The sequence below is a fragment of the Epinephelus moara genome, chromosome 16 (genome assembly GCF_006386435.1).
Source record: "Epinephelus moara isolate mb chromosome 16, YSFRI_EMoa_1.0, whole genome shotgun sequence".
Taxonomy (NCBI): domain Eukaryota; kingdom Metazoa; phylum Chordata; class Actinopteri; order Perciformes; family Serranidae; genus Epinephelus; species Epinephelus moara.
The window spans coordinates 293791-317314 of NC_065521.1; the positions used below are offsets into that span (position 1 = coordinate 293791).

Here is a 23524-nt window from a genome sequence, read left to right on the forward strand (position 1 = left end):
GTAGCATCAGCGCATCTCAGAGCTGTAGATGCATCTCGTGTTTCCCTCCGCTGACAGTTTCCCTGTGAAAGTGCTGCTTTATAAGCTCTTAAATTAAAGTTATCAGTGCTGCATGTCATCAGGCCGCAAACACTCTGCATCGACAAGTATTTATGTGTCTGTTTGCCTCCTACACCCTATATGATCCCAAAATGCAAAGCACATTTCATAGGTATCATATCAGCTTTCTAAAGTGATGGAGTATCTTCCTGTCGGGATAGCTGAAGGAAAAGCGGTTGCTCCCGCCACGTTAGTGCCACGAAAAGTGTTTTTTACCAAGACGTTGTTGCGTTTCCTGTTGGGATAGTGCCATTAAGGCGATGTCTTTTTACAAAGACATCGCTGCTTTTTCTGCAAGAGTAGCAACAAGATAAGTGTTGCTTTCCACCCAAGCATAGCTGCATTTGATGACGAGGAAGTGCCATGAAAAGTAATTATTTTTGCCAAGACATGGCTGCTTTTTCTGCCAGGAATGGCAACATGAAAAGTGTTGCTTTCCACTGGCTGCATGTCCTGTCGACATAATGCCACGAAAGGAAATTGTTTTTCACTGAGACATTACTGCATTTCATGCCAGGATAGTGCCACAAAAAACTGTTGTGTTCTATCAAGATGTCACTGCTTTTTCTGCTGGGATGGCGACACAAAAAGTGTTGCTTTCCACCGAGACATGGCTGCGTTTCATGCTGAGAAAGTTCCTCACAAAGCGGATAGTTTTTGTTGAGACATGGCTGCGTTTCCTGCCATGATAGTGCCACAAAATGGGGTTGTTTTTACCAAGACATCACTGTGACACAAAAAGCACTGCTTTCCACTGACACATGGCTGCGTTTCATGCCGAGAAAGTGCCACAAACAGAGGTTGTTGTGACGAAGACATTGCTGCTTTTTCTGCCAGGATAGTGCCACAAAAGGCAACTGCTTTTTACCGAGACATTGCTGCGTTTCCTGCCTGGATAGTGCCTTGAAAAGGGGTTGTTTTTTACCGAGACATTGCTGCATTACATGCCGAGAAAGTGCCTCAAAAAGCAGATGGTTTTTGTTGAGACATCGTTGCGTTTCCTGCCAGAACAGTGACATGAAAAGCATTGCTTACGTGGCTGCAGATTATGACGAGAAAGTGCCACAAACAGGTTGTTGTGACGAAGACATTGCTGCGTTTCCTGCCAGGATAGTGCCAGATATCGCTGCGTTTCCTGCTGAGAAAGTGCCACGAATTTCTACCAAGACATCACGGGGATAGCGCCACAGAAAGTGTCACACGGCTGCGTTTCTTGCGGCGTAATGGCCAGAAAAGATGATTGTTTTTGACTGAGATGTTGCTGCATTCCCTGCCCAGGATATATGACTGTTCATAGATGAAGTGCACACAGACAGTGTGTAGGAACAGCTGTTTGTCCTCCATGAAGCTGGAGGAGGTCAAATCAGGATGCGTCCAACTGTCTGTCATGCACGTTATCTCTGACTAATGTGATTTTGATGAAACTCTGGGGACATCTTTATCCTGCTCTTGCTTTGTTACATGACACAACAATGTTTGCAGGACACAATCAATCAATTACAGCTTTATCAGACTGCAGCAATCGACCTGCAGCTTGTGTTTACACTTGATTTACGCGTTTGTTTATTCGTCATCGTTATACCTGCAAACTTCTGCTTTTCTTTTTGCGTTAAATACTGAAAGTGAAGTGGAGCTCCTCTCCACGCTGCCACTGCAGCTCAAAGCAGCTCTCGGCGTCTTGGTCTGAACTTCAAACATCAAATAAAAACCCAGCTTCTTGTCATTATTTCCATCCAGAAGAATCCTGATGCGTGACAGTTGATATTTACAACTCTGATTCTGGAAGTAAGCAGCGTATTACACAACCTAAGCCGTCAATACGAGAAATCACAAATGAATAAAAGAATCCAGTTTGCTTTATAACCGACAGATGTTGGATGACAAATATTACGAAGCAGCCGCCGACTTCTGAGTCTTTTTATTTTCACCCTGAACTTGGATTTGTGTGCCTCTCAGTTTTGTAAATTTGGTTCCTGGCGTGCTGCAGCAGGTCCCGCACCAAGAGCACAAACACCATGATATATCACGCCAGAACACAATGAACAATACAGGAATCCTGCAGATTCATGTCCCTGTAAAAGCCGATTCACCTTGCTCCGACAGAGCGTAGGAGGACACGGGGCCTGGCTGCCAAATGACCGAAACATTGGATGAACATGTACATGCACCTTGGCAGCTTCGTGGCCCGTCACCGTGCAGGCAGAGTGAAGCAACACGGGGAGAGAAACTGAACCTTCACCTGGAGATAAGCACCCAGCTACAGTGACACACTTTGTTCAGCTGAGTCATGTGTTGCTGTCATGGGAAGAGCTCCCAAATGTCAGATTTTCAGTGAGAGCTTTTGTTTCCAGCACCAGTTATATAAACATGACAGTGAGCTTCAGAGGATGGGTATGAACCTGCAGCACTTCCTGTGTCCTCCAAAATAATTTAAGTGCTGTACTTGAACTTTATTTGACTACAGCTGGATGTTCTCGATAGGGCAACACAGATTTATTAAAACTAAGTTAAATATATTCTGCTTCTTCCTCTTCTTCTTATCAATAACTGTATTTGTGCATCAATAAAAAAATGATAAATATCATTATTTTAATACTGTAAAATGACAAGTTGACAAAAAATAAAAAATAAAAGGACAGAGGTTCTCGAGCACCATTATTAATATTGGTGGATTTATTGTAATATTTGTAGATGTAAATAGACGCATTTATACTATAGTAAATTTATTATTTATATTATTACAATTTTTTATTTTTTATTTTTTAATTTTTCTTATTGTTACATTATTTTTTTTTGTATGCCAATAAAAATAAATACATATTTTTTATTCAGATGTGTATTTATTATTTTAATACTGTGATCTGACAGTGTGACAAAAAAGAAGACAGGTTTGCTAAAATGACTTGGATTTATTGTAATATTTGTAAAATGTAAAAAGATTTATTAATACCATAGCAAACATTTTTATTATTGTTTTTTATTATTATTATTTTGTTTTATTTTTTAGCAGTAGTAGTGGGACACTAGTAAAATAAATAAAGCACTATAAGAGGGTTATTTTTATTACTATTATTATTATATTTATTTCTTTTTCTTTTTCTTTTTTTCTTATTATTATATTGATAACTTTTTTGTACAACAATAAAACAACGAAAAAACATGCCGAAATTATTAATTATTATTATTATTATCATCAAAAGTAATACGATTTTTTAAATTTCTATTTTTCTTATTATCAAATTAATCACTTTTTGTATGCCAATAAAAAAGATTTGTATTTATTATTTTAATACTGTGATCTGACAGTGTGACAAAAAAAGAAAACAGGTTTGCTAAAATTAGTTGGATTTATTGTAATATTTATAAATGTAAAAAGATTTATTAATACCACAGCAAACATTATTATTATTATTGTTTTTTATTATTATTATTTTGTTTTACTATTTTGTTTTACTTTTTAGTATTAGTAGCAGAAGTGGTATAATAGTAAAACAAATAAATAATAAAATAAATAATGCATATTAACAGGATTTTTAGTATTTTTTTATTATTATTTCATTTATTTCTTTTTGTTTTTATTTTTATTTTTCTTATTATTATATTGATAACTTTTTTGTACAGCAATTAAACAACGAAGAAACATGCTAAAATGATTTAATTACAGACCATTCATTGTGCTTTAAATTTATTTAATTACTGTAGTTGAATTCATTATTATCATCATCAAAAGTAATAGGATTTAATTTTTAATTTTTCTTATTTTCATATTAATATTTTTTTGCATACCAATAAAAAATGAATACATATTTTTTTATTCAGATTTGTATTTATTATTTTAATACTGTGATCTGACAGTGTGACATAAAAAAGACATGTGTGCTAAAATTAGTTGGATTTATTATTGTTATTTTGTTTTATTTTTTAGGAGTAGTAGAAGTAGTGGAACGCTAGTAAAATAAATAAATAATAAAATAAATAAAGCAAATAGGGTTATTTTTATTACTATTATTATTATTATCAGTATTATTATTATTATTGTTATCATAATTATTGTTATATTATTATTTATTTGTTTTGTTTTAAAAAATTTTAATTACTTTAATTATGTTATTCTGTAAAAAAAACATGCTAAAATTATTTAATTATAGACCATTCATTGTTCTTTAAATCTATTTAATTACAGTAGCTGAATTTATTATTTTTTATTATTATTATCATTATTTTTAGTATAATTGTTATCATAATTATTATTATTTCATTTATTTCTTTTTGTTTTTATTTTTTTAATTACTTAAATTCTGTAAAAAAAAACATGCTAAATTTATTTAATTATAGTAGTTGAATTTATTATTTTTAATATTATTATTAATAAATTATTTTGTTTTTATTTTTCTTCTTATGTCGATACATTATTTTGTACAACAATAAAAATAAATAAATACTATTACTTATTTTTATTTTTGTTTGTGTTGTTTGTCGTTATAATGTGTACAGCAGTAAAAATAATTAAAACACTGTAATATGATAGGATGACAATCACAGAATCCCTCTTAAGGTCTGCCGGGTTGGAATGCAGCCTCCCAGTCATTCCTGCTCCGCGGTGTCAGCCTCACTCCATCCACATCCGGTCCACCTTAAATATTTCTGCTCTCAGAGCGCACCGCGACGGGAGCGCGCGGCAGCGGCGGCAGCAGCGGCTCTGTCAAATCACAACGGGAGTGACGCGCAGGCGGAGCACTTACATAAAAACCCTCCGAGGACTTTTTTTAACGCGTAAAAGCCACGGTGTTTTCGGTAAATCGGTGTGGAAGTACGCAAACGTCAGAATTATGAAAAGCTGCGATAGTTAGCCAGCGTCTCGCGGGCGTTTGGAGCACGTAACGTACACAAAGTAAGTTTTTCTCCCAGCTGAGAGGCGCACGAGACGCGACCGAGGACTAACGTTAAAGGGATTTTACCGTCTCGGCTTTCTGTCGTTGTTTTTATTGTTTGTTTGTTTACACCGAGGGATGTGAGTCTGCCTGTTTGGAGCTGTTTTTATTGACACAAACAACAAGGATAACGCCACTTGTGTTTGAACCCCGCTCTGTTTGAAGTCACCATGCTGACGAACACGGCGCTTTACGCGGTGAAGAAACGGAAGAAGCCGGTTCAGAAAATGTGAGTAAACAAGCGTAAACACACACAAACATCACGGGAATGTTCCGGAAGTGTTCCTGGAATATCTCATGCTGTGTCTGGCTGCGTAAGAAGCGTGTATACAATAGTTTAGTGTGCTTTTACAGCGGCTACAGCGCTGCTACGGTGTCCCTGAAGGCACCATCTGTACTTACACTGTAATACTTTAATAATGCTGCATTATAAAGTGCCCTTAATCATTATTTACTTGTGTTATTTACATACAAATAACATGCATTATTGCAGGAACATGTGTTTCATGCTGTATTTCACTCCCTAAATCATTCATACATGTACACACACTGCTCTCTAGGTGCAGCGCACACACCTCCAGACTGCATCACAGCCTCTGCTACGTGCTAATAAGAGTGCACTCTGCATCCACACGGGCCATAAAGTCTATTTTCCCTGCTGTGGTTATGCAATGCTGGCCAGTGCTGAAGTCCAGCAGCACTTCAGGCACATGCAGCATGGAAAATAAAGAAAACTGTTGCTCCAGTGTTATTTTGAATCCAGTTATATCATGTGAGACAGCTGGGCGTCCCACAGGAGCTCATTTTGACTTCTTTATTTCCCCCCTCTTTCTGAAGGTTGAATTTGGAGTTTGGTTATTAGTGCTGGGTTGTTTGAGTGTGCACCGTGGGCGGGGAGGGAAACAGTGCAGAGAGTGGATCCCCGCATCAGTGAAATCATCACAGCACCTTCTCGTGAGGCTACTCTTGATTTAGGTGGATGTATAGTTTCATCTTTGCTCCAGGTTTCCCCCTCGAGAGCCCCTGAAGGGCCCCAGACCACAATCTGAGAGCCAGAAGACCATGCGTCAGGGTCGTATGTACAGGAGGGAGATGCTCCAGTAGTTCAGTGTGGCACCTTTTGTTAGCACTGATTGATTTTGATGATTTTTTGGGAGCTTCTCGTACTTGTCCAAGGCTCTCTGGTGGTCTCTGGACCACAGTTCGGCCGCCACTGCTCTTTCTGGCCCGCTCACAAGTGTCTATATATTTGTGCATTTAAGGAACTATAAGGAAGATAATAAATCACAGACTCTATTGATGACTCGTGCGTAAAGAACCTTCTGAAATGTCTCTAACATGGGTCCTTGCATAGACCTTTCTGCGCAAGAACCCTCAATAAACGTCATGTAGTTCTTCGACGACTCAATCGTGCCGTAAAGAGACCTTTATGGAGGTTTTCTTAGAGCGATTCTGTTCTGAATAAAGTCGAAATAGTTCTCCAGAGAACATTAATGTCAGAAGACCTGTTGAGAACTCCTGAACTGCACAGTCTGAATCTGCAGTGGGAGGCAGTCTGAACACTGTGGCTAGAACGACACACCCTCCAGTCTGTTATTGTCTTGTTCTGCTAATCGACACATGCGGGAGATGCCGCAGTAAATTAAATGTTAGCAGCCGTCCCGAGAGCGCCGCCTCGTAATGTAATGACAGCTAAATAGAGTGGCCGTGAATGAGTTTACACCCTCGCTTCCCTTGTCTTGAAGTCAGACGTCTGAAATAAGGTCTGTGGTCAACACAAGCTGAAGAGACTTTCACGGTTTGTTCGTAAAATATGTCACTAAATATCCCACTTTGAATTTCTAAGCTGTTATGTGTCTTAAAAAAGACGTTTGCTAGCAAGTGGCTAAATGAGACTACACAACGTCATCATGCCGAACACAGCTTAACAGCCTCGATGGGTCAACGTTAGCTTTTTACTTCTGGCGTTTGCGCTGAGGCTTCAGCAGTCATTGAAGTGGAGTTCATTTGTTAAGATTATCTTGCTGAATCCAAAATCCAGTGGAAAAATCCCATTGGCTTTTTGGCGATGCTAACGTCTGCATCGGCCTACCAAAAACGTCGTCCCTGCAGCACTCTATAGGCTGTGACTGCAGCGGTTGAGGTGGCAGCAGGTTGCTTTTGGAAATTAAGTCACTAGAACATCCGAAAAGTCACCAAATCTAACGAAAAAGTCACCAAATTGACAACAGTGATTGGCGCTGTAAAGGACAGGGGTGTGCTGGATCTAGGCTAGAACACAAGACAACGTAAGACCTTCACTGCAAAACAGACTGCGGCACAATAATCTTTTTATCTCGGTCATCTTGAAATGCTCAAATGGTACTTCCTAGTCCCTGAAGAGTGGTGTAAAAAACTTTTAGGAACGTTCTTTAATGGACCATGCACACGTTCTGATGACCTTCGATAGTGCTTTAGAGAACTACTTACAAAGGTTCTGCAATTTAGCTCACCGTTGCGTTTTATTTTTGTTATTTTAACTGCAAGTAAAGAAGTTATTACTATTAGAAGAATAGACCCTTAATGGTGCTGCAGAGAACCTTTAGAGACCCTGCATGTGGTGTCAAATAATACCTTTCACCATGCTAGTTTACGATAAATCCCTTTTAGTACTGTACAGAACTTTTTTGGAGATGTTCTCTTGATAAACATGCTTCAGTCGTCGCTCAAAGACTCATTATAGTGCTGCAGAGAACTGTTTTGAGGTGTTCTCCAAAGCACCATGCTGGAGTCGGTGTTCTTCAACCCTTCATGGTGCATTAAAGAACCTTTCAGAGAGGTTTCGTCAAGCACCACTCAAACCGTACCTCGTAGTCCCTTGACGGTGCTGTATAAACTTATTAGCGAGGTTCTTTAATGCGCCATGCACAGATGTTCTTCCAGTGACCTTTGACATCGCTTTGAAGAACTACCTACAAAACCTCTGTATTTGAGTTCATCCATAGTATTTTTGTGGGTTCAAACCTGAAGTAGGGCTTCAAAGAACATTTAGGGGAAGTTTCCGAAAGCACCACACACAAAGTGTTCGTCGTAGAACCTTTTACAGTGGGACAGCACCATGGTAACATGGCTCGTCTTTGACTTCTGATAACTATTAGAGAAATCGACCCTTAATGGTGCTGCAGAGAACCTTTAGATGGACCCTAGAGGAAGTCTTTCACAGCACTAGAGAGAATTTTTTGAAGCATCATGCTTAAGTCCTGTCCAGAACCACGCCAGTTTACTATGGATCCTTCATAGTGCTGTAAATAACATGTTTGGAGATGTTCTCTTGATAAGCATTCTTGACTACTTCCTTAAAGACCCAGGGAACTGTTTAAGGTGCTGAAATGGGTGGTTGTAGACCTTCATGGTGCTGTAAAGAACCTTGTAGAGACGCTCTGTTAAGTACTATGCTGAAATGATACCTCCAAGTCCCTGTCAGTGCTGTAGAAACACTTTAGGCAGGTTCTTAAATGCACCATGCATAAATGTTCTTCCACCAACCTTTGTTTTAAGACCTATTCACAAAAGTTCTCCATAGCGTTGTATCTTTGTGGTTTCACAGGCAAGTAGAACTGCAAAAGTACCTTCAGGGGAAGTCCCTGAAGGCACCACACAAGTGTTCTTCCTAGGAACCTTTACAGTGGTATAGCACTTCTTATACCTCTCATAACTATAGAAATAGTTAATGGTGCTTTAGAGAACGAACGAACCCTCTGAGGAAATCCGAAGCACACTGTTAAAGGGTTCTTCTAGATCCTCCATGGAACTGTTAGTAAGTGTAATAACATGCTTGAATAGTTCCTCAAGGACTCAACTGTTTGGTTCTCTAAAGCACCATGCACACATAGGTGTTCCCAGACCCTTCGTGGTGCTGCAGAGAACCCTTCCAGAACATAAGAGCAGCTCTGAGCCACGCTGTCTTCCTCACTGGGATTTTACCAGTTTGTGATTTCTAACTTTAACAAGCCAGACGGGAGTGTTAACTGCTGCATACAGAACCACAGGCTCGAGCAGAGAACCACGGCCAGAACCCTGCCAGAACCGCAGTTTCAGTGTGTGTGTGGTACTACCTGCATTAATCATAATCAGGACGTGGAGCGAGAGCACTCTCACGCGATGTTTCCACGAGGGAGGAGGGAGGGAGGGAGGATGGCGTAATCTGAGACTCGCTGTGTGTTTTTTTTTTCTCCTCCTCCTCCGACTGCCACAACATACTTTTTTCCTGTCTTTCCTTCTGTCTCTCTGGGTGTTTTTTCGGGGGGTTGTTTCTTTCCTCCCTCCCTCAACACAAATTAACATAGTTCAGTGTCACGCAAACGCTTACATAACTCTGCCATGTTCGCTCGCCTTTGGTTTTTCAGGAAAAGTTGCTCTCAGGGAGTTTATCTTTCTGTGTTTTTTGTTTGGGAAAGAGTGAGTGAGTTATGAGTGTGTGTGTTAGAGACAGAGACAGTTTAACCCACACACAGGCCTCAAGGCGACGTTACGGCAGTCTGCCCTCAGGCAGTGTGCCTTTATATTTACACTGCGTTGTAAAGGGAGAACATTTGAATGTATGGTGATTTCTCTGCGTCCGTTAGAGAGAAACAAACACACAAAGGTTGATATAGGTTAAAAGACCCATATATGATGCTAGAACACATTTCTGGACATCAGCGTGCAGCTCTTACAGCCCTCACGCTTCTGGTTTCAGTCTCTCCACCAGTTTCTGGAGTCTGGCTGCAGGGATTTGTTCCCATTGAATTCCCACAAGAGCTTCAGTGAAGTCCAACACTGATGCTGGGCGATAAGGCCTGGCTGCAGTTCATCTCAGAGGACGGGGCTGAGGTTGGGGATGGATCTGGTTCCAGAGGAGTGAAAAACCAAGATAACTTGTGTCGGATTTAGTGGCATCTAGCGGTGAGGATTGCAGATCGCAGCCAAATGAAACCTCGCCATGTGCTCAGCATGAACCCGCAGTTAGTTTTTACCATGAGCCGAATTATTCGTAGAGGTCTCTTCCTCTCCAGAACAATCAGACCTGGTGATTTAAACGGGTAAAAACACTGAATAAATCAGTTTCATGTTAAAAATCTCTGTTTTTACAATGCAGTTTAGCTCATCATGGAGGGGCCGACACGCCAACGGGAGTCTCCCCCTGTGGAGCCAGTGTTTCGTTTGTCCGTTCTGGGCTTCGGCAGAATCATTCCAGACTTCTTGGACCAGACCTGCTCCTTATGTGGGTAACTTATGTGTCAACTTACAAATGAACTTCATCCCTCAAGCGCACAATTCCCCTCTCATTCATTTCCATTCAATGCAAGGAGAGGGACAAATGAAACATATGCTACCGATGGCAAAGCAAATTTGCGTCTTCGCAACTCTGACCAGTGAAGTCGCAGCCTCATCTAATAGCAAAGGCTACTGTAGAAACGTGGCAGTGCAATATTGTGATCCCGATGTGGACAAGATGGCTCATTCTAGGGCAACAGATGAAACCTCTGCCATGTGCTAAGCGGGAACCCGCAGTTAGGTTTCCTCTAGTTTTTACCGTGAGTAATTTAGAGGAAGGGTACTTACGACGAGAGGGGAGCAAGACTTGCTTAGATGTTTATCTATCGTCCGTCCGTCAGAGTGCAGTGTACTTATGGGGACGTTTCGACGAGTGGGAATTCTAAGTGCGTGACACATCAGTATCACTAAAGTTTTTCTTATTTTTACTTATTATGTCATGATGAGAGTGATAACACATGTTATAGAAGTTTCTTTGAATAGAAAGAGTCAGGAAAGTTGAAGAACTTCATGAAACGACACAAAAGCACACAGAAACTCCACACTGGTCTTGTGTGATGACGGTAAAATGTGGAACATGCATTCACTTGTGATTGTTTATATCCAGCGCTGGCCTGCGGGTGAATGCGAGTGCCAGAACACTGGAGCGACTCAGCAGGAACTAAACGGTCAGATGTCGCTGCTGGTTACTGGGTTTTTTTGTGTATTTTCATGGGGTCATGCTGATGTGAGGCTGACCGGCTGTTTCTCTTATGACTGTCATGTGACGGACATCAGTCTCAGCTTTCACTTCCCAGACATTACGACACCAGTAAACGTCAAAACAGTGGTGCTGTGATTTTGTGTTTATTTTGTGAGTCCTGTTTTTGGTCATCTGCGTTGCTGATACTAGATATTGGCTTTTTTAGTCTGACATTGCCTCTCTGGGCCTGGTGTCGCCTCTCTGGGCCTGGTGTCGCCTCTCTGGGCCTGGTATCGCCTCTCTTGGCCTGACGTCGCCGTTCTGGGCCTGACATCGCCTCTCTGGGCCTGGTATCGCCTCTCTGGGCCTGGTATCGCCTCTCTGGGCCTGACGTCGCCTCTCTGGGCCTGGTAACGCCTCTCTGGTCCTGGCCTCTCTGGGCCTGGCCTCTCTGGGCCTGGTGTCGCCTCTCTGGGCCTGGTATCGCCTCTCTGGGCCTGACGTCGCCTCTCTGGGCCTGGCGTCGCCTCTCTGGGCCTGACATCGCCTCTCTGGGCCTGGCGTCGCCTCTCTGGGCCTGGCGTCGCCTCTCTGGGCCTGGTAACGCCTCTCTGGGCCTGGCGTCGCCTCTCTGGGCCTGGCATCGCCTCTCTGGGCCTGGCGTCGCCTCTCTGGGCCTGGTGTCGCCTCTCTGGGCTTGATATTGCCTCTCTGGGATATCGGTGGCGCTCCGATCCTCCTCCTGGGCTCTTTCCTCTTCCTGTATCATAACTCCAGCAGTGGAACAGACGCCAACATCGTATTTAGTTTCTTTTGTTCTGCAAAGGTGTCGTTGCCCCGCTGGAGACAAAGTGCCTTTGTGTGAACGCAGAGGAGTGTTTTTCTTCAAGTCCAACAAACCCCCCCCACACACACACACACACACACATTCATATACACACTCAGATATATACACACGCCCCTTCCAGGGCAGATTTGATAGATAAAATGAGAAGCAACAACACTGGCCGCTCATTGTTCTTGCAGGGAGTTGTGCCGTCAGGAATGCGGCGATAGGCATCTCGCCTTGATTTCAGATATGTCGTGTTCTGGAGTATTATTGAAAGCAGATGTCTTATTTACAGGAGGGAGCGAAGCAGGGCCTGGTCAGGTTTGCAAGTGACTAACGTTTGCAGATTAGTCTGAACTCCACGCCCGTCCACCTGCGCTTTTCTTTTGGTTTCTGAACACACTGGTTGTTATATTTAGTCTGATATATTCCACAGCACGGCACTGGCTTGATCTGCTCTGCCTCCTAATGTTATTTTTAGAGGCATTTCTGAGAGCAGTTAACCTGTGAAATTGTACATTTGCTGATTAAACCCTTCACCCTCTGTCCTGCCAGCTCCTCACATTCCTGCTGAGGAATTATTTTCACCACACTGGTTGTTAAGTTTCATCCAAATCTCACATATTGTGCAGGAGGCAACTCATGTTCTGTCTGTTAATGTTCTTTTTAGAGGCATTTTGGTCCTTTTTAGGGCGCAGTAGGCAGCCCCCTAAAAGTCAGTACGCGGGAATTTATGCCTCTAAATGTTATTTTAAAAGTAATTTTGGTGTCTGCTGAGAAGTCAAACACTGACCCTTATATCAGTACTTCTTCACATTTTCTTGTGCGAATTTTACCACACTGTTGTTATGTTTCCTCCATTGAGCAACTTGGTAAGAAAGGCCCCACAAATTGCAAAAAAATAATAATAATAAAAAATCAAAAATCAGATAATTATTTAAATAAAGCTAGGGAAAAATATTTATAATATTTATTATTATATCATTACATTTCAAAACTGTGTTGCAGAATTATTATAATTTTTAACAGCCTGCCATGTCATTTCTCTGTTTGTTTGTTTTTTTAAAAAAAATTTTTAAATGTAATTTAATTTGTTATTATTATTGTTATTATTTTACCAATTTTCTTGTTTTTAATTTTCTCTTTTTCCTGATTTTTTTTTTTTTTTTTGCATTTTTATGGCGTAATTTCTTCTTTTGTTGCTCTTTGCCTTCTTCACGTGTTTCTTAAAGAGATCAGGCTAATTTAACAGGTTTTATAGGGTTACAATTAACTCAGTTATGCTGGTTTTTCCACATTCATTTTTGTATTTTTACCACATTGGTTGTTCTGTATCATTTAAATTTCACATATTTTGCGGTAGACAACTCTGACAGTCAATGCACGAGTTGTTCTGGCTCTTTGTGTTATTTATTAAAGTAATTTTGGTCATTTTTTTAGAGCGCAGTTATTATATTTTTTGCAGAAGGCAACTCAAGTTGTTTTGCCTGCTAATGTTATTTTTAGAGGCATTTTTGGTCCCTTTTGAGTGCACTTAAGCAGTGATATCATACATTTAACCTTAGCTCAGTCCTGTTTTGTATATTTAAAAGACTGTTATTATAGTTCATTTAAATAAAAGTCAGTAAATGAAGTGTTGTGCCTCCTCATGTTTTCATTTAGAAGCATCTTGGTCCTTTGTTGCAGAGCAGTAGGGTGCTATATTTCACCTAAACGTGTTACATTTTGCAGCAGGCGACTTTAAATGCCTGTAAATGTTAGTTATAGAGGCATTTAAGTGCTTTTTGAGAGCATTTAACCTGTGATATTATCATTTAAACCTTATTTCAGCCCTACCAGTTCTTTTCACATTCCCTTTTTTAACACTTATTGCTATGTTTTGCATATATTTTGGTATTTTGGTGCTTTTTAGAGAACAGTTGGTTGTTGTATTTTATCTAAATTTCACATATGTAGCAGCAGGCAACATTTAGAGGCAAGAATTCTCATGCATTGACTTTAAATGTTGGTTCTAGAGACCTTTTCGTCCCCTCTGAGAGCATTTAACCCGTGAAATCACTAGTCCTGACTCTGTCATATTCGTTTTGTTGTATTTTAATCTAATTTAAACATATTTTGCAGCACGTTTTTGCCTTTTTGAGATCAGCTAACTTATGAAAGCTTCCTCCAGTCTGCCGCTGTGGTTTGTTATATTTCATCTGAATGTAACCGTGTTCACAACAGGCCCAGACGTACTGCGTTATTTATTGCTGTTTCCTCCTCTTCATGTTATTTCTAGAGACATTTTGCTGCTGTCGGAGAGAAGTTAAGCTCAGTGAAGTCTCTCAGTGCAGACGTAGATTGTTCAGTCTCTTGTTAGTGTTTTTAAAGGCTGTCCTTTTGGCAGCAGCTGGGCTGTAAAATTACACATTAGGATTGGCAGGTGAACGCTCGGCAAATAAAACCTCAGCTGTTTACATTTCATTAACATTTCTGTCTGTTTTTTTTATTGGTGCAGAACTACAGAACAGACCTCAGTCTCTTACGGAGCGAGCTTGGTCTGTGTGTGTCGTAGATGCCTGTTTTTCCTGACATTAAAGTTCGATATTCAGCTTAAACGTTCCCGGAGTTATTACACAGCCAGTATTTAAAGTTGTGTTTCATCGCACCTCATTTATGTTCATATTTGAGGCATTTTAATCCAAGTTTTGGCTGCTTTGTTCAACTATAAAATAATAAATTTGCTCGCCAGATATTAGCCAACTCCAAAGACTTTATTACTTTTCATTTTCTAGTGCTGGAAAGAGACGTTTCTGTGTGTTCAACAAACTGTTTCCTCACTCTTGTTGGTCCATTTCTCGTTGCTGAGGGGGTTTATGTTGGTCAACGTTTTCTGCAACCTCACACCGCACATTGTGACACAGTGAGGCACCAGTAATGAGGAAGTTGAAGGGTCACAGTGTCTACAAAGTATGTGGTACTGCAGGTGCACACACACACAGAGTGAGCGCCACAATTGGCCTCACCTGACCTAGAAATCCCCAGCGGAGTCATCAGCAGGAACATCTGAACCTGATTTAACTTGAGAACCAGCAGACGCGCAGCTGCTCTGTGTGAGACCGACCTGTAACTGGGAGGCAAGACCCTGACACCTGATCTGCTCAGTCTTCAGATCATATATTTTATTATGTGTTCATTTGCAGATACAACTCGATTACGATTAATGAACGATTATTTTGTTTTTTGGTTATATCAATCTTTTTTTCAACAGTATTTTCATTTAAATTTTCATCCTTGACCCTTTTGCTCCAATAGTTTTGCAGTCAGCGCTTAACATCCACGTCACAGCTGTGCAGGCTTTCAACAGCGACAGTCACAAGCGCTTGTGCAGCAGCAACAACCTTCCATGCCAAACACAGCGCGCCAATCGAATCATTCAAGTTACTCGAGGAATCGTTTCAGCCCTGGTTTTGATGAGTGAAAACCATCCACTGATGAAGACTGTGTGATGCAGCTGAAAGCTCCAGTAAAGAGCTTTGAGTTTTGTTTTGTTGGACTGCTCTCCAAGGCAGGGAGCGTCTCACTGCTATATTTATAATATTTAGACGGCGCTTGTGTGAGAACATTCACTTAGAACTTAGACGAAGATAAATAACTGTCATGGGAAACTTTCCCAGCATCCTCTGGCAGAGGAGTCCTGCTCCGGTTTGATTCGAGCTTGTCTCGGTTGTGATTGCCACGAGAACGACCACGGAGCATGTCAGCTATCGGTTCAAAGATTTATTGTGAAGGGGAAAAACACAGTCGCTCAACGATGTGAAACTTGATTATGTTTCCGTCAAGTGGAGAGCAGAAATAAAGACGACTTGTGATAAGAATCAGTTTCTGTTCTCGTGTCTTTAATGCACTTAACACACTGAAGTTTATCTGTAATCATGAAAATCATAAAAAGTTGTTCATGAAATGGTGAAAAACACAAACTTAAGCAACAAAGCGCCTCTCAGAGGTTTATAAAAGTCCCTCTTTCTCTGCCGTTGATCAGATATCAGACTGTGGTTAAACCGTACGGGTGTGAAAATCACCGCAGAGCTGCGACAACCTGCCGCGGATAAATATAAACGACCCAGAAATCTGGGTGTAAACGAGAGGCATCTCCAGGGCCGGTTTGAGGTGCTCCACAGCTTCACACCTTCTCTGGGAAAAAGAAAAGCCCCTCTGTGCTGCCGAGGTCTGGTTCGAGTTAGAGCCGAGGAGCCGCCGGGTTTACCGCCGGTCACCGGAGTTCAGTTACAGATACAGACCCGCTTTCTGCTGCGGCGCTTCATGTGACGGCGCTGAGCTGCAGCCAAACAGACGGGCGTATTTAACTCTAAGTGAAGAACGAACGTATAGCTGGTGAACGTGTGTCTGTCTGTGTTACAAGAATCTGATCTTACGTGACCTTTAGAGTCGCATGTAGGAAGGGAAACGCTTCCTCTCACTCGGAAAATGTGTCTGTCCTGCATCCTGCACACACACACACACACACACACACAGGTGAGGCGATAACAAACAAGCCCTGACATCAGGCTGCTGACCTGGTTCCCATGGCGACAGTGGATGGAGCAGATAGCTCGGCCCTCTGGAGAGTGGAGGTGGACCGGGACATGTTGTTTTCCACTCAGGGAGGGAGATGAAGCATGGAAACTTTAAAACATGAAATAATCCTCTGCTGTTGTGTGAATATTAGGAGTTCACTGTTTAGTCAAGTGCCATTAAATCATTGCAGAAGAAGAAGGTGCAATGTGGGGATGTTATCAATAGTGCAAGTCAAACATGATGCAGATCTTATTTATTAACTTGAGGAAGTCCTGTTTCCGTCTGCCCCCGGTACTATTTTTGAACGCTTCATGTATGGTTAAATAATTTTCCGGCTTCTCAAATATGAACATTGGCAGTTTTTCTTCGTTATAAATCTGTGCACTGGTGTGTGAAATTGGATATCTTTTGGTTTTGTGCTAATCTTTCCAATAATTGTTAGATGCAACTAGATGTGTCTCAATACTAGAAATTTAGTAGCTGATACCAATACCAGTGTAATGCCACAGTTCCCAATACCCAGTGCGATACCAGGGAAAAACACATGAATTACACGACTAAAAGATTTAATTTAATTTAATTTAATTAAATTTTATTTTTGAATTTATTTATTTTTTATTTATTTATTTTTTCTATTTTGTTTTATTTTATTTTAATATATTTTATTTTATTGGTTTTAAATCAATTTTATTTTTGAATGTATTTATTTTTAATTTTTTGTAATTTTTTTTTCTATTTTGTTTTATTTTATTTTAATTTAATATATTTTATTTTATTTTATTGGTTTTAAATCAATTTAATTTGATTTAATTTTATTTTTGAATTTATTTTTTATTATTTTTATTTTTATTTTATTTTATTTTTTTATATTTTGTTTTAATTTATTTTATTTTATTAATATATTTTATATTATTGATTTTAAATCAGGTATGCTTTTACTTGCACTGGTTTATTGGTTAATGTATTATTTTATCTCATGATAATCTTTTATCGTTCTATTTATTATATTTCATCACGTTTTTTTTTTTTTTTAATTAATTTCACACATATGTATCATCCTCTTTTAATGGTATACTTTAATTATGATTATTTTATTAAATTTTAATATTTATTTTAATTAAATGTGCTGTATAAATAAATAAAGTTTTGCTTCCTTGCTTGCTAAATTAAATTGATCTTAAATTAAATGCTCAAAGTGTATACGTGGATCTTTGTTACTGTGTTTTAACGTAGTCTTCTTTCTGTACCCGCAGACCCAAACCACCACCCCCAGATGGCGCCAAGTCCAACCCGTCCAAGCGCCACCGCGACCGGCTCAACGGCGAGCTGGACAAGCTCACCAGCCTGCTGCCCTTCACCGAGGAGGTCAGGGCACGGCTGGACAAGCTGTCCGTGCTGCGCCTCAGTGTCGGGTACCTGAAGGTCAAGAGCTTCTTCAACGGTGAGTGTCAGAAGTGTCTTTGAGCTGCTGACGTCGGAAATATAGAAACCTTTAGTCTTCCAGGGAAAGCAGTTCAGTCTTTCATGAGACTGTCAAAGCCTTAAAGGGATGGTTTGGATTTTTTGAAGTGGGGTTGTATCGGGTTAGGGTTAGCAGGCTGGAGTCCGACACGGAAGCTGAGCAATGTACTCCTGGTGATGAGGGTCAGCAACAAAATGTATTTCAGCCACCAAAAAAATCAATATCAGTTTAAGTGTACGCCATATTGAGAGTATCTTCAGCGATGGCTTTAGCTCCCCATCTATGCTCTCGTCAAAGCCACCAGACTCCATTGAGAAAAACAGCAACTTAAGCTCTCTTAACACAGGAGCTGCTGGTGTACCGCTGCTTCGATAAGTTAGTTTATTTGTGATAATGTGTGACTTTGGTGAATCCAAACTAACCCCTTGAGATGCCAAAGTCACCGTCACACAAAATAAGTAACTTACCAAGGTAGCAGTCGACCAGCAGCTCCTGTGTTCAGCTACGTTAAATCGCTGTTTTTCTCAATGGAGTCTGGCATTGAAGAGAGCGATATAACGGCTTAATTTTCCAGTTGGAAATCACCATCTGATGTTAAAGTAAAGCAGTGAAAATACTCTCAATGTAGCGTATGCTTTGATATTAATGTTTTCAGATGGTTGAAATATGTTTTGTTGCTGGCCCCCATCCGCAGCAATAGATTTCTTAGCTTCCGTGTCGAACTCCAGCCTGCTTCTCCAAACTGATGGACATCTACTGCTTGTAACATACTTTCCATGGATAAGTACCCCATACAACCCCACTTTAAAAAATCTGGACTACCCCTTTAATTTATGACCATCGTGAACGCATGAACGTATTGGTGCTCGTCTCTATTTGTTAGAATAGTTAAAGGGCAGACGTCTAGACTGCAATCAGATCTCACACCCAGAGCCATGCTTTCATTTTCATACACCCACTGAGCTGATTTGAATAGCAGAGAAAAACTTAAGGTCGAATTTCACTGCACCTAGGAAGCAGTTCTTTTGTTTGTTTTCCAGATGTGACACAGAAATAAAGTGAATCCTGACCTATTTCTGTCAGCATGTCTGAGGGAAACTTGAGGCTCAGCGAGGTTATTCCAGTTTCCAGCGAGCTTCCTCACATTGTTCCGCCTCCTCTTATGAAAACAGCAGCGATTAGCCCCAGACAGCCCGAGAGACAGGGTTCCTATTTACAGTGAAGGGCGTCGGGGGCGTGTGGCCACCACCAGCTCAGAGGCTATATCTGTGCAGGGCTGTGAAATCTGGCCCTCCTGGCTCACCGTATATTTGGAGCTGACCTCGTCTGCTGCGGGAGGTGTGAAGTAGAGCGAGGCGAGAGTGCAGAGCAGGTGTGCTGCGGGCTGAAATGCTAATGTACACATGTATGATCAGAGCGTGTGGGTGTGCAGTCGGTAAATACCAGACGGTACATGTGGTTTCTGGATGTTGACGCCCTGGAGGGAAACTTGTGATATTATCGAGCAGAGGTGAAGACGCTGACGGCGAATACAGTTGAAAATTAAGAGTCAAAACTGATTTTTTTAAACTTTTATTCCACATTTAAGATGAACCCTGCTAAGTTTGAGCGTGTCTCCAGCTGTAACTGACACCAACTCCCCACAGAGATCTCTAAACGAGCTAATCAGAGCTCGGATCCAGCAGGAACGTCTGTGAGGAGGTGATATATCACTATTCCTGAGCACTGCAATAATAAAACCGCTCTTGCGTTCACTTTATTGGCTTGAAATTGAGGCCTTCATCGCTGGAATCAATGAGAGTTTTTGTTCCGTAACGGACTACAAAGTCAGCCAGAAATTAAGTAATCAATGAGTCACTGGCGTTGACGAACAATCCCATCAACCTCCTGCAGACATGTTTGGTGTTTCTGTGATCGGAGACGGTATAAAACTGACTTATTATATCTGTCATGTGAGTGTATGTTCAGAGACATTATGTTCTGAGCTGCTCTCATCAAAACAAAGTTTCAGCTTCGACCGGTTGCCAAAGGAAACAGGCAGCACAGCCGGTTGCTTTGGAGTCATCAATTATTTGGCAGCGCCGGTCACTTAGTGTCGGCTGAACAAAAGCGTTTGGAGTCTGGTTACTTTCAAGCCACACCGTCAGTGTGTGGCGAGGTTGGTGGTTCTCACAGCTCCGCTCGGCGCTTTTATTTTGAAAGAGGATCAGTGGGAAGTTTTTCTGGTTACAGCTTCTCAAATGCAAAGATCAGCTGAGAGTATCAGAGGTTTGGACATAACAGGACATGTGAAGACGTCACCTTGGACTCTCAAAACGTTTCTCAATGTGTCACTGTCCAAATAATTACGAGGTTGATTATTAATACTTGAAATAAACTTTTAGTTGCAGCCCTACAGTATGATAAAGACATTACAATGACATGATAATTAACTTAAAGAGCCTCTTAACACCCCAAAAAGTGATTTCAAACCCAGACACATGCTGTTGCAGTTGACGAGTCGTCAACTATTAAATTAATCGAGTAGTTATTTGAGTAATTTCTTTTATCTACAAGTGCACATCACACACTGAGCAAGACGCTTGTTAATAGCTCCTTTTACTCTGCCAGATTTTCCACGAATGTTGGGCCGTTTCGCCGGCAAGCTGCGAGCGTTTAGACACACAGAGCCAGACTGGCGAGTTGATCCAAGGTGCCCAATTTTTCGCCTCGTAGGGTAGACATATTGGTGGAACCCTTTTAGTTTAAACAGACCGAGGCGGCCTTCCGCCACGAGAGGAGCTGTTGATGACTTGTGGGAGGAGCTGTTGATGACGCCGCACGTGCGAGCCACTGGCGGTGGATAAACAGGAAACAGCTGATAGCAGGAATTAGCGAGCAGCTAGTAGCAAGAGGGAAACACAAACCTGACAGACACTGTAAAGATGAGCAACTGGGGAGACAAGGAATTGCGCGCCCTCCTTGTCCTCGCAAACGAAGAGGCCATTAACCGTCAGATGACGGGGACGGTGAAGAACGGGCCGACTTACGAGAGAATCGCCGAAGGACTGACCAGCCGCGGCTTCCCTCCCACGTCACTGTTTACGTCACACGCTGAGCTACACGTTTTGTTACTTGCTCACGCCCCCCATTGCCCCGAAAAAGGCGCATTCTGTATAAACAAAAGTAGTTAGGCAGCATTTTGCTGCACTCCCCGATTTTGTTTTTATACTGCCAAGGCTGATTTTGCTGCACTCCCCGATTTTGTTTTTATACTGCCAAGGCTGAACAAAGACTGATTGGGCTTTCCTGCAAATTTGCGCAATTCCTATCTAAAAAGGGCTACTGTGTCCATACTAAAAATGTACGTTCGGGTGAAAAACGAAAACCAAAAACAACCGCAACCTCAGTGGCATTTGTTTCGATCCCACTGCCTCTTGACTTTAGCCTTTTGTTTACTTTCCTCACTTCCGTTTCTCTTCTTGTTGACCAAGCTGAACTGCCAATCAGAGTGATTTCATTCTGCCATCTCCAATCCTGATTCAACATGCAGAATTAGTAAAAAAAAAAAAAAAAAGAAAGCCATTAACATGAGCCGCCTGTTAATAACGCTGTGGGCTAATGGGCATGTAGCTACTTCCATGTTTCAGATGATACGTCATGTTTGTAGTCGACCAATGAAGATGAGTTTACATATCACCTTGGGTTCGTCCTTCACCTTCTCAAAATTATCCCACACTTTGGATTTCCTGCCCGACATGTTATTAACTAGCCTGTGGAATAACTGCCCTGGAAATTAACGTGTGGCCACTTCCTGTGTCTGTCCTTTCAAATTAAAGTCCCACATGGTCCCGTCATGTAGGTGTTGAGTTTCATATTTGTGTCATTTTTAGTTTTGTAACCGATGAAATCTTGCAGACTAATGACCCAAGACATTTGAGGACGTCATCTTGGGCTTTGGGAGACACTGATCAACATTGTCACCTTTTTCTGACATGTTACAGACCAAACAACTTATTGATTCATCGACAAAGATTAATCGACGATGAAAATAATCATTAGTTGCAGCCACAGACCAGAATCAGTTGATAGAGTAATGAAGTATCTGTGTTTCGTAGACGATGATTGATTGGTTGCCTGTGAGCAACACATTAGAAAGACTAATTTACTCCATTAAGTCGTCAGAGATCTGAGTTTTCACAAAATCTCCTGAGAACACACAAATATCCGTCACTTTCCCTCCCACCGAGCCCCACCCATTTCCTGTGTCGGCCCCTGCAGCACCCCGGGGCCCCTCTTCCTCCGACTGTTCAGTCTTTTCCTCCTCGGCTCCTCCGTCTGAAGTTCACAGCTCCTTCGCCCCCGCCTCCACCTCAAACAAACGCTGCAGGACTCCAGTTTGTTGTTCCAGCGGGGAGGCCTGTTCGCACGGCAGGCCTGCACCGGGGACAACTCGGGGCTTTATGCATTCATGAGACACTCCAACACACACTGAGAGGTCCCCCAATTTGACTCCGTCGCTCCTGCTTCAAAGCGCTTTTAGTGCATGCATCAGATTCATTTGAAGTGCATTGTGGTGCATGTGATTATCCACATTTGAGGCTCCGCTTTGTCTTTGTGATGTATTTTAAAAGTCCTCATTACTGTTGCTTTGGAGTAATGACATGTTTGTCCACCTTGAGATGAATACAGAGAGCAATATTAACTCTGTTTAGTTATTGAAACCAGTCGTCCCTTAATTTCCTGGTTACTCGTTATCATTCCTGATCGTTTTTATAGTTGTGTTGTGCAGACAATGCCGTGCGTCTTCCTCAAGAGGTTGTTTCTCTGTCATAATGTGATGTATTATCTGCTGAAATCGGATGTTTGGATGAGACACTGAAAGGTAAATTACCTCAGAGTATAGGTTATGAGCTTGTGCAGGCTCCAGTCTAATCATGATAATAATAAGAATAATTCTCTGTCCATTATTTCTCTCTTTATTTCTATAGTAAACATTGTTTGCATGAGCAGCTTTTACGGCATCGAACATAAAACTTTATAAAGCACTTAAACATCCAAATAAAAAGCATACATCAAAGACGGGAGAATATTGAGAGTGGAGATAAAAGGACGGGACAGAGGGTAGAAATAATAGAGAAAACTATAAAATAAAAGACATCATGTAACAGCGACTCCATAAAATTAGGTTTTTACAGGCTGATTTTAAAGGTAGAACTGATACTGATACAACACAGCTGCTCCCGTCAAGGTTTATTTTGCTTCCTCTTGAGTTTGAAGTGAACCAAGTGCAACATTATGTTGGTCAGAAAAGGTTTCATCAGTAATGCTGGCATGGTTTCCTCCAATTTGATGATTGTTTGTTCCAAGGACCAATAGTTGATGAAAAAAAAGGTTGGATTTCCATACCTGTGTCTTTTGTAATTGGGGAAATAACTGTCACGATGTCCTAGACCCTGAAGTGATGGCTTAGAAGTCGTCATTTAGTTTGACCCAAGAGTCCAAAACTGAAAAATATTTAATTTAATTCCTCTTCTATGTCTTCCTGAAATCATGAATGAAAGGCTTATAGTAACACAATATGGTCCAGGGCAATGGGCAGGTCACTAGTTCTAACCATCTTAGCATCAGGCATCGAAACATTTAGGTAAAACTGCTGTCAGTGTGGGCACGCTACACGTCGTTAGCTC

The 23524-nt window shown here is 41.2% G+C and overlaps 1 protein-coding gene across 1 annotated transcript in view; it reads left to right on the top strand.

Moving 5' to 3' along the window:
* The first annotated feature begins 4797 nt into the window (after window positions 1–4797).
* Window positions 4798–23524, top strand: part of ahr2 (aryl hydrocarbon receptor 2) — an 85827-nt gene continuing 67100 nt past the window's right edge. Inside the window, exons 1-2 of the mRNA XM_050064195.1 lie at window positions 4798–5259; window positions 17647–17834. Coding sequence (XP_049920152.1) covers window positions 5201–5259; window positions 17647–17834 — 247 coding nt within the window. The 5' untranslated portion in view covers window positions 4798–5200. The remainder of the gene's footprint in view (window positions 5260–17646; window positions 17835–23524) is intronic.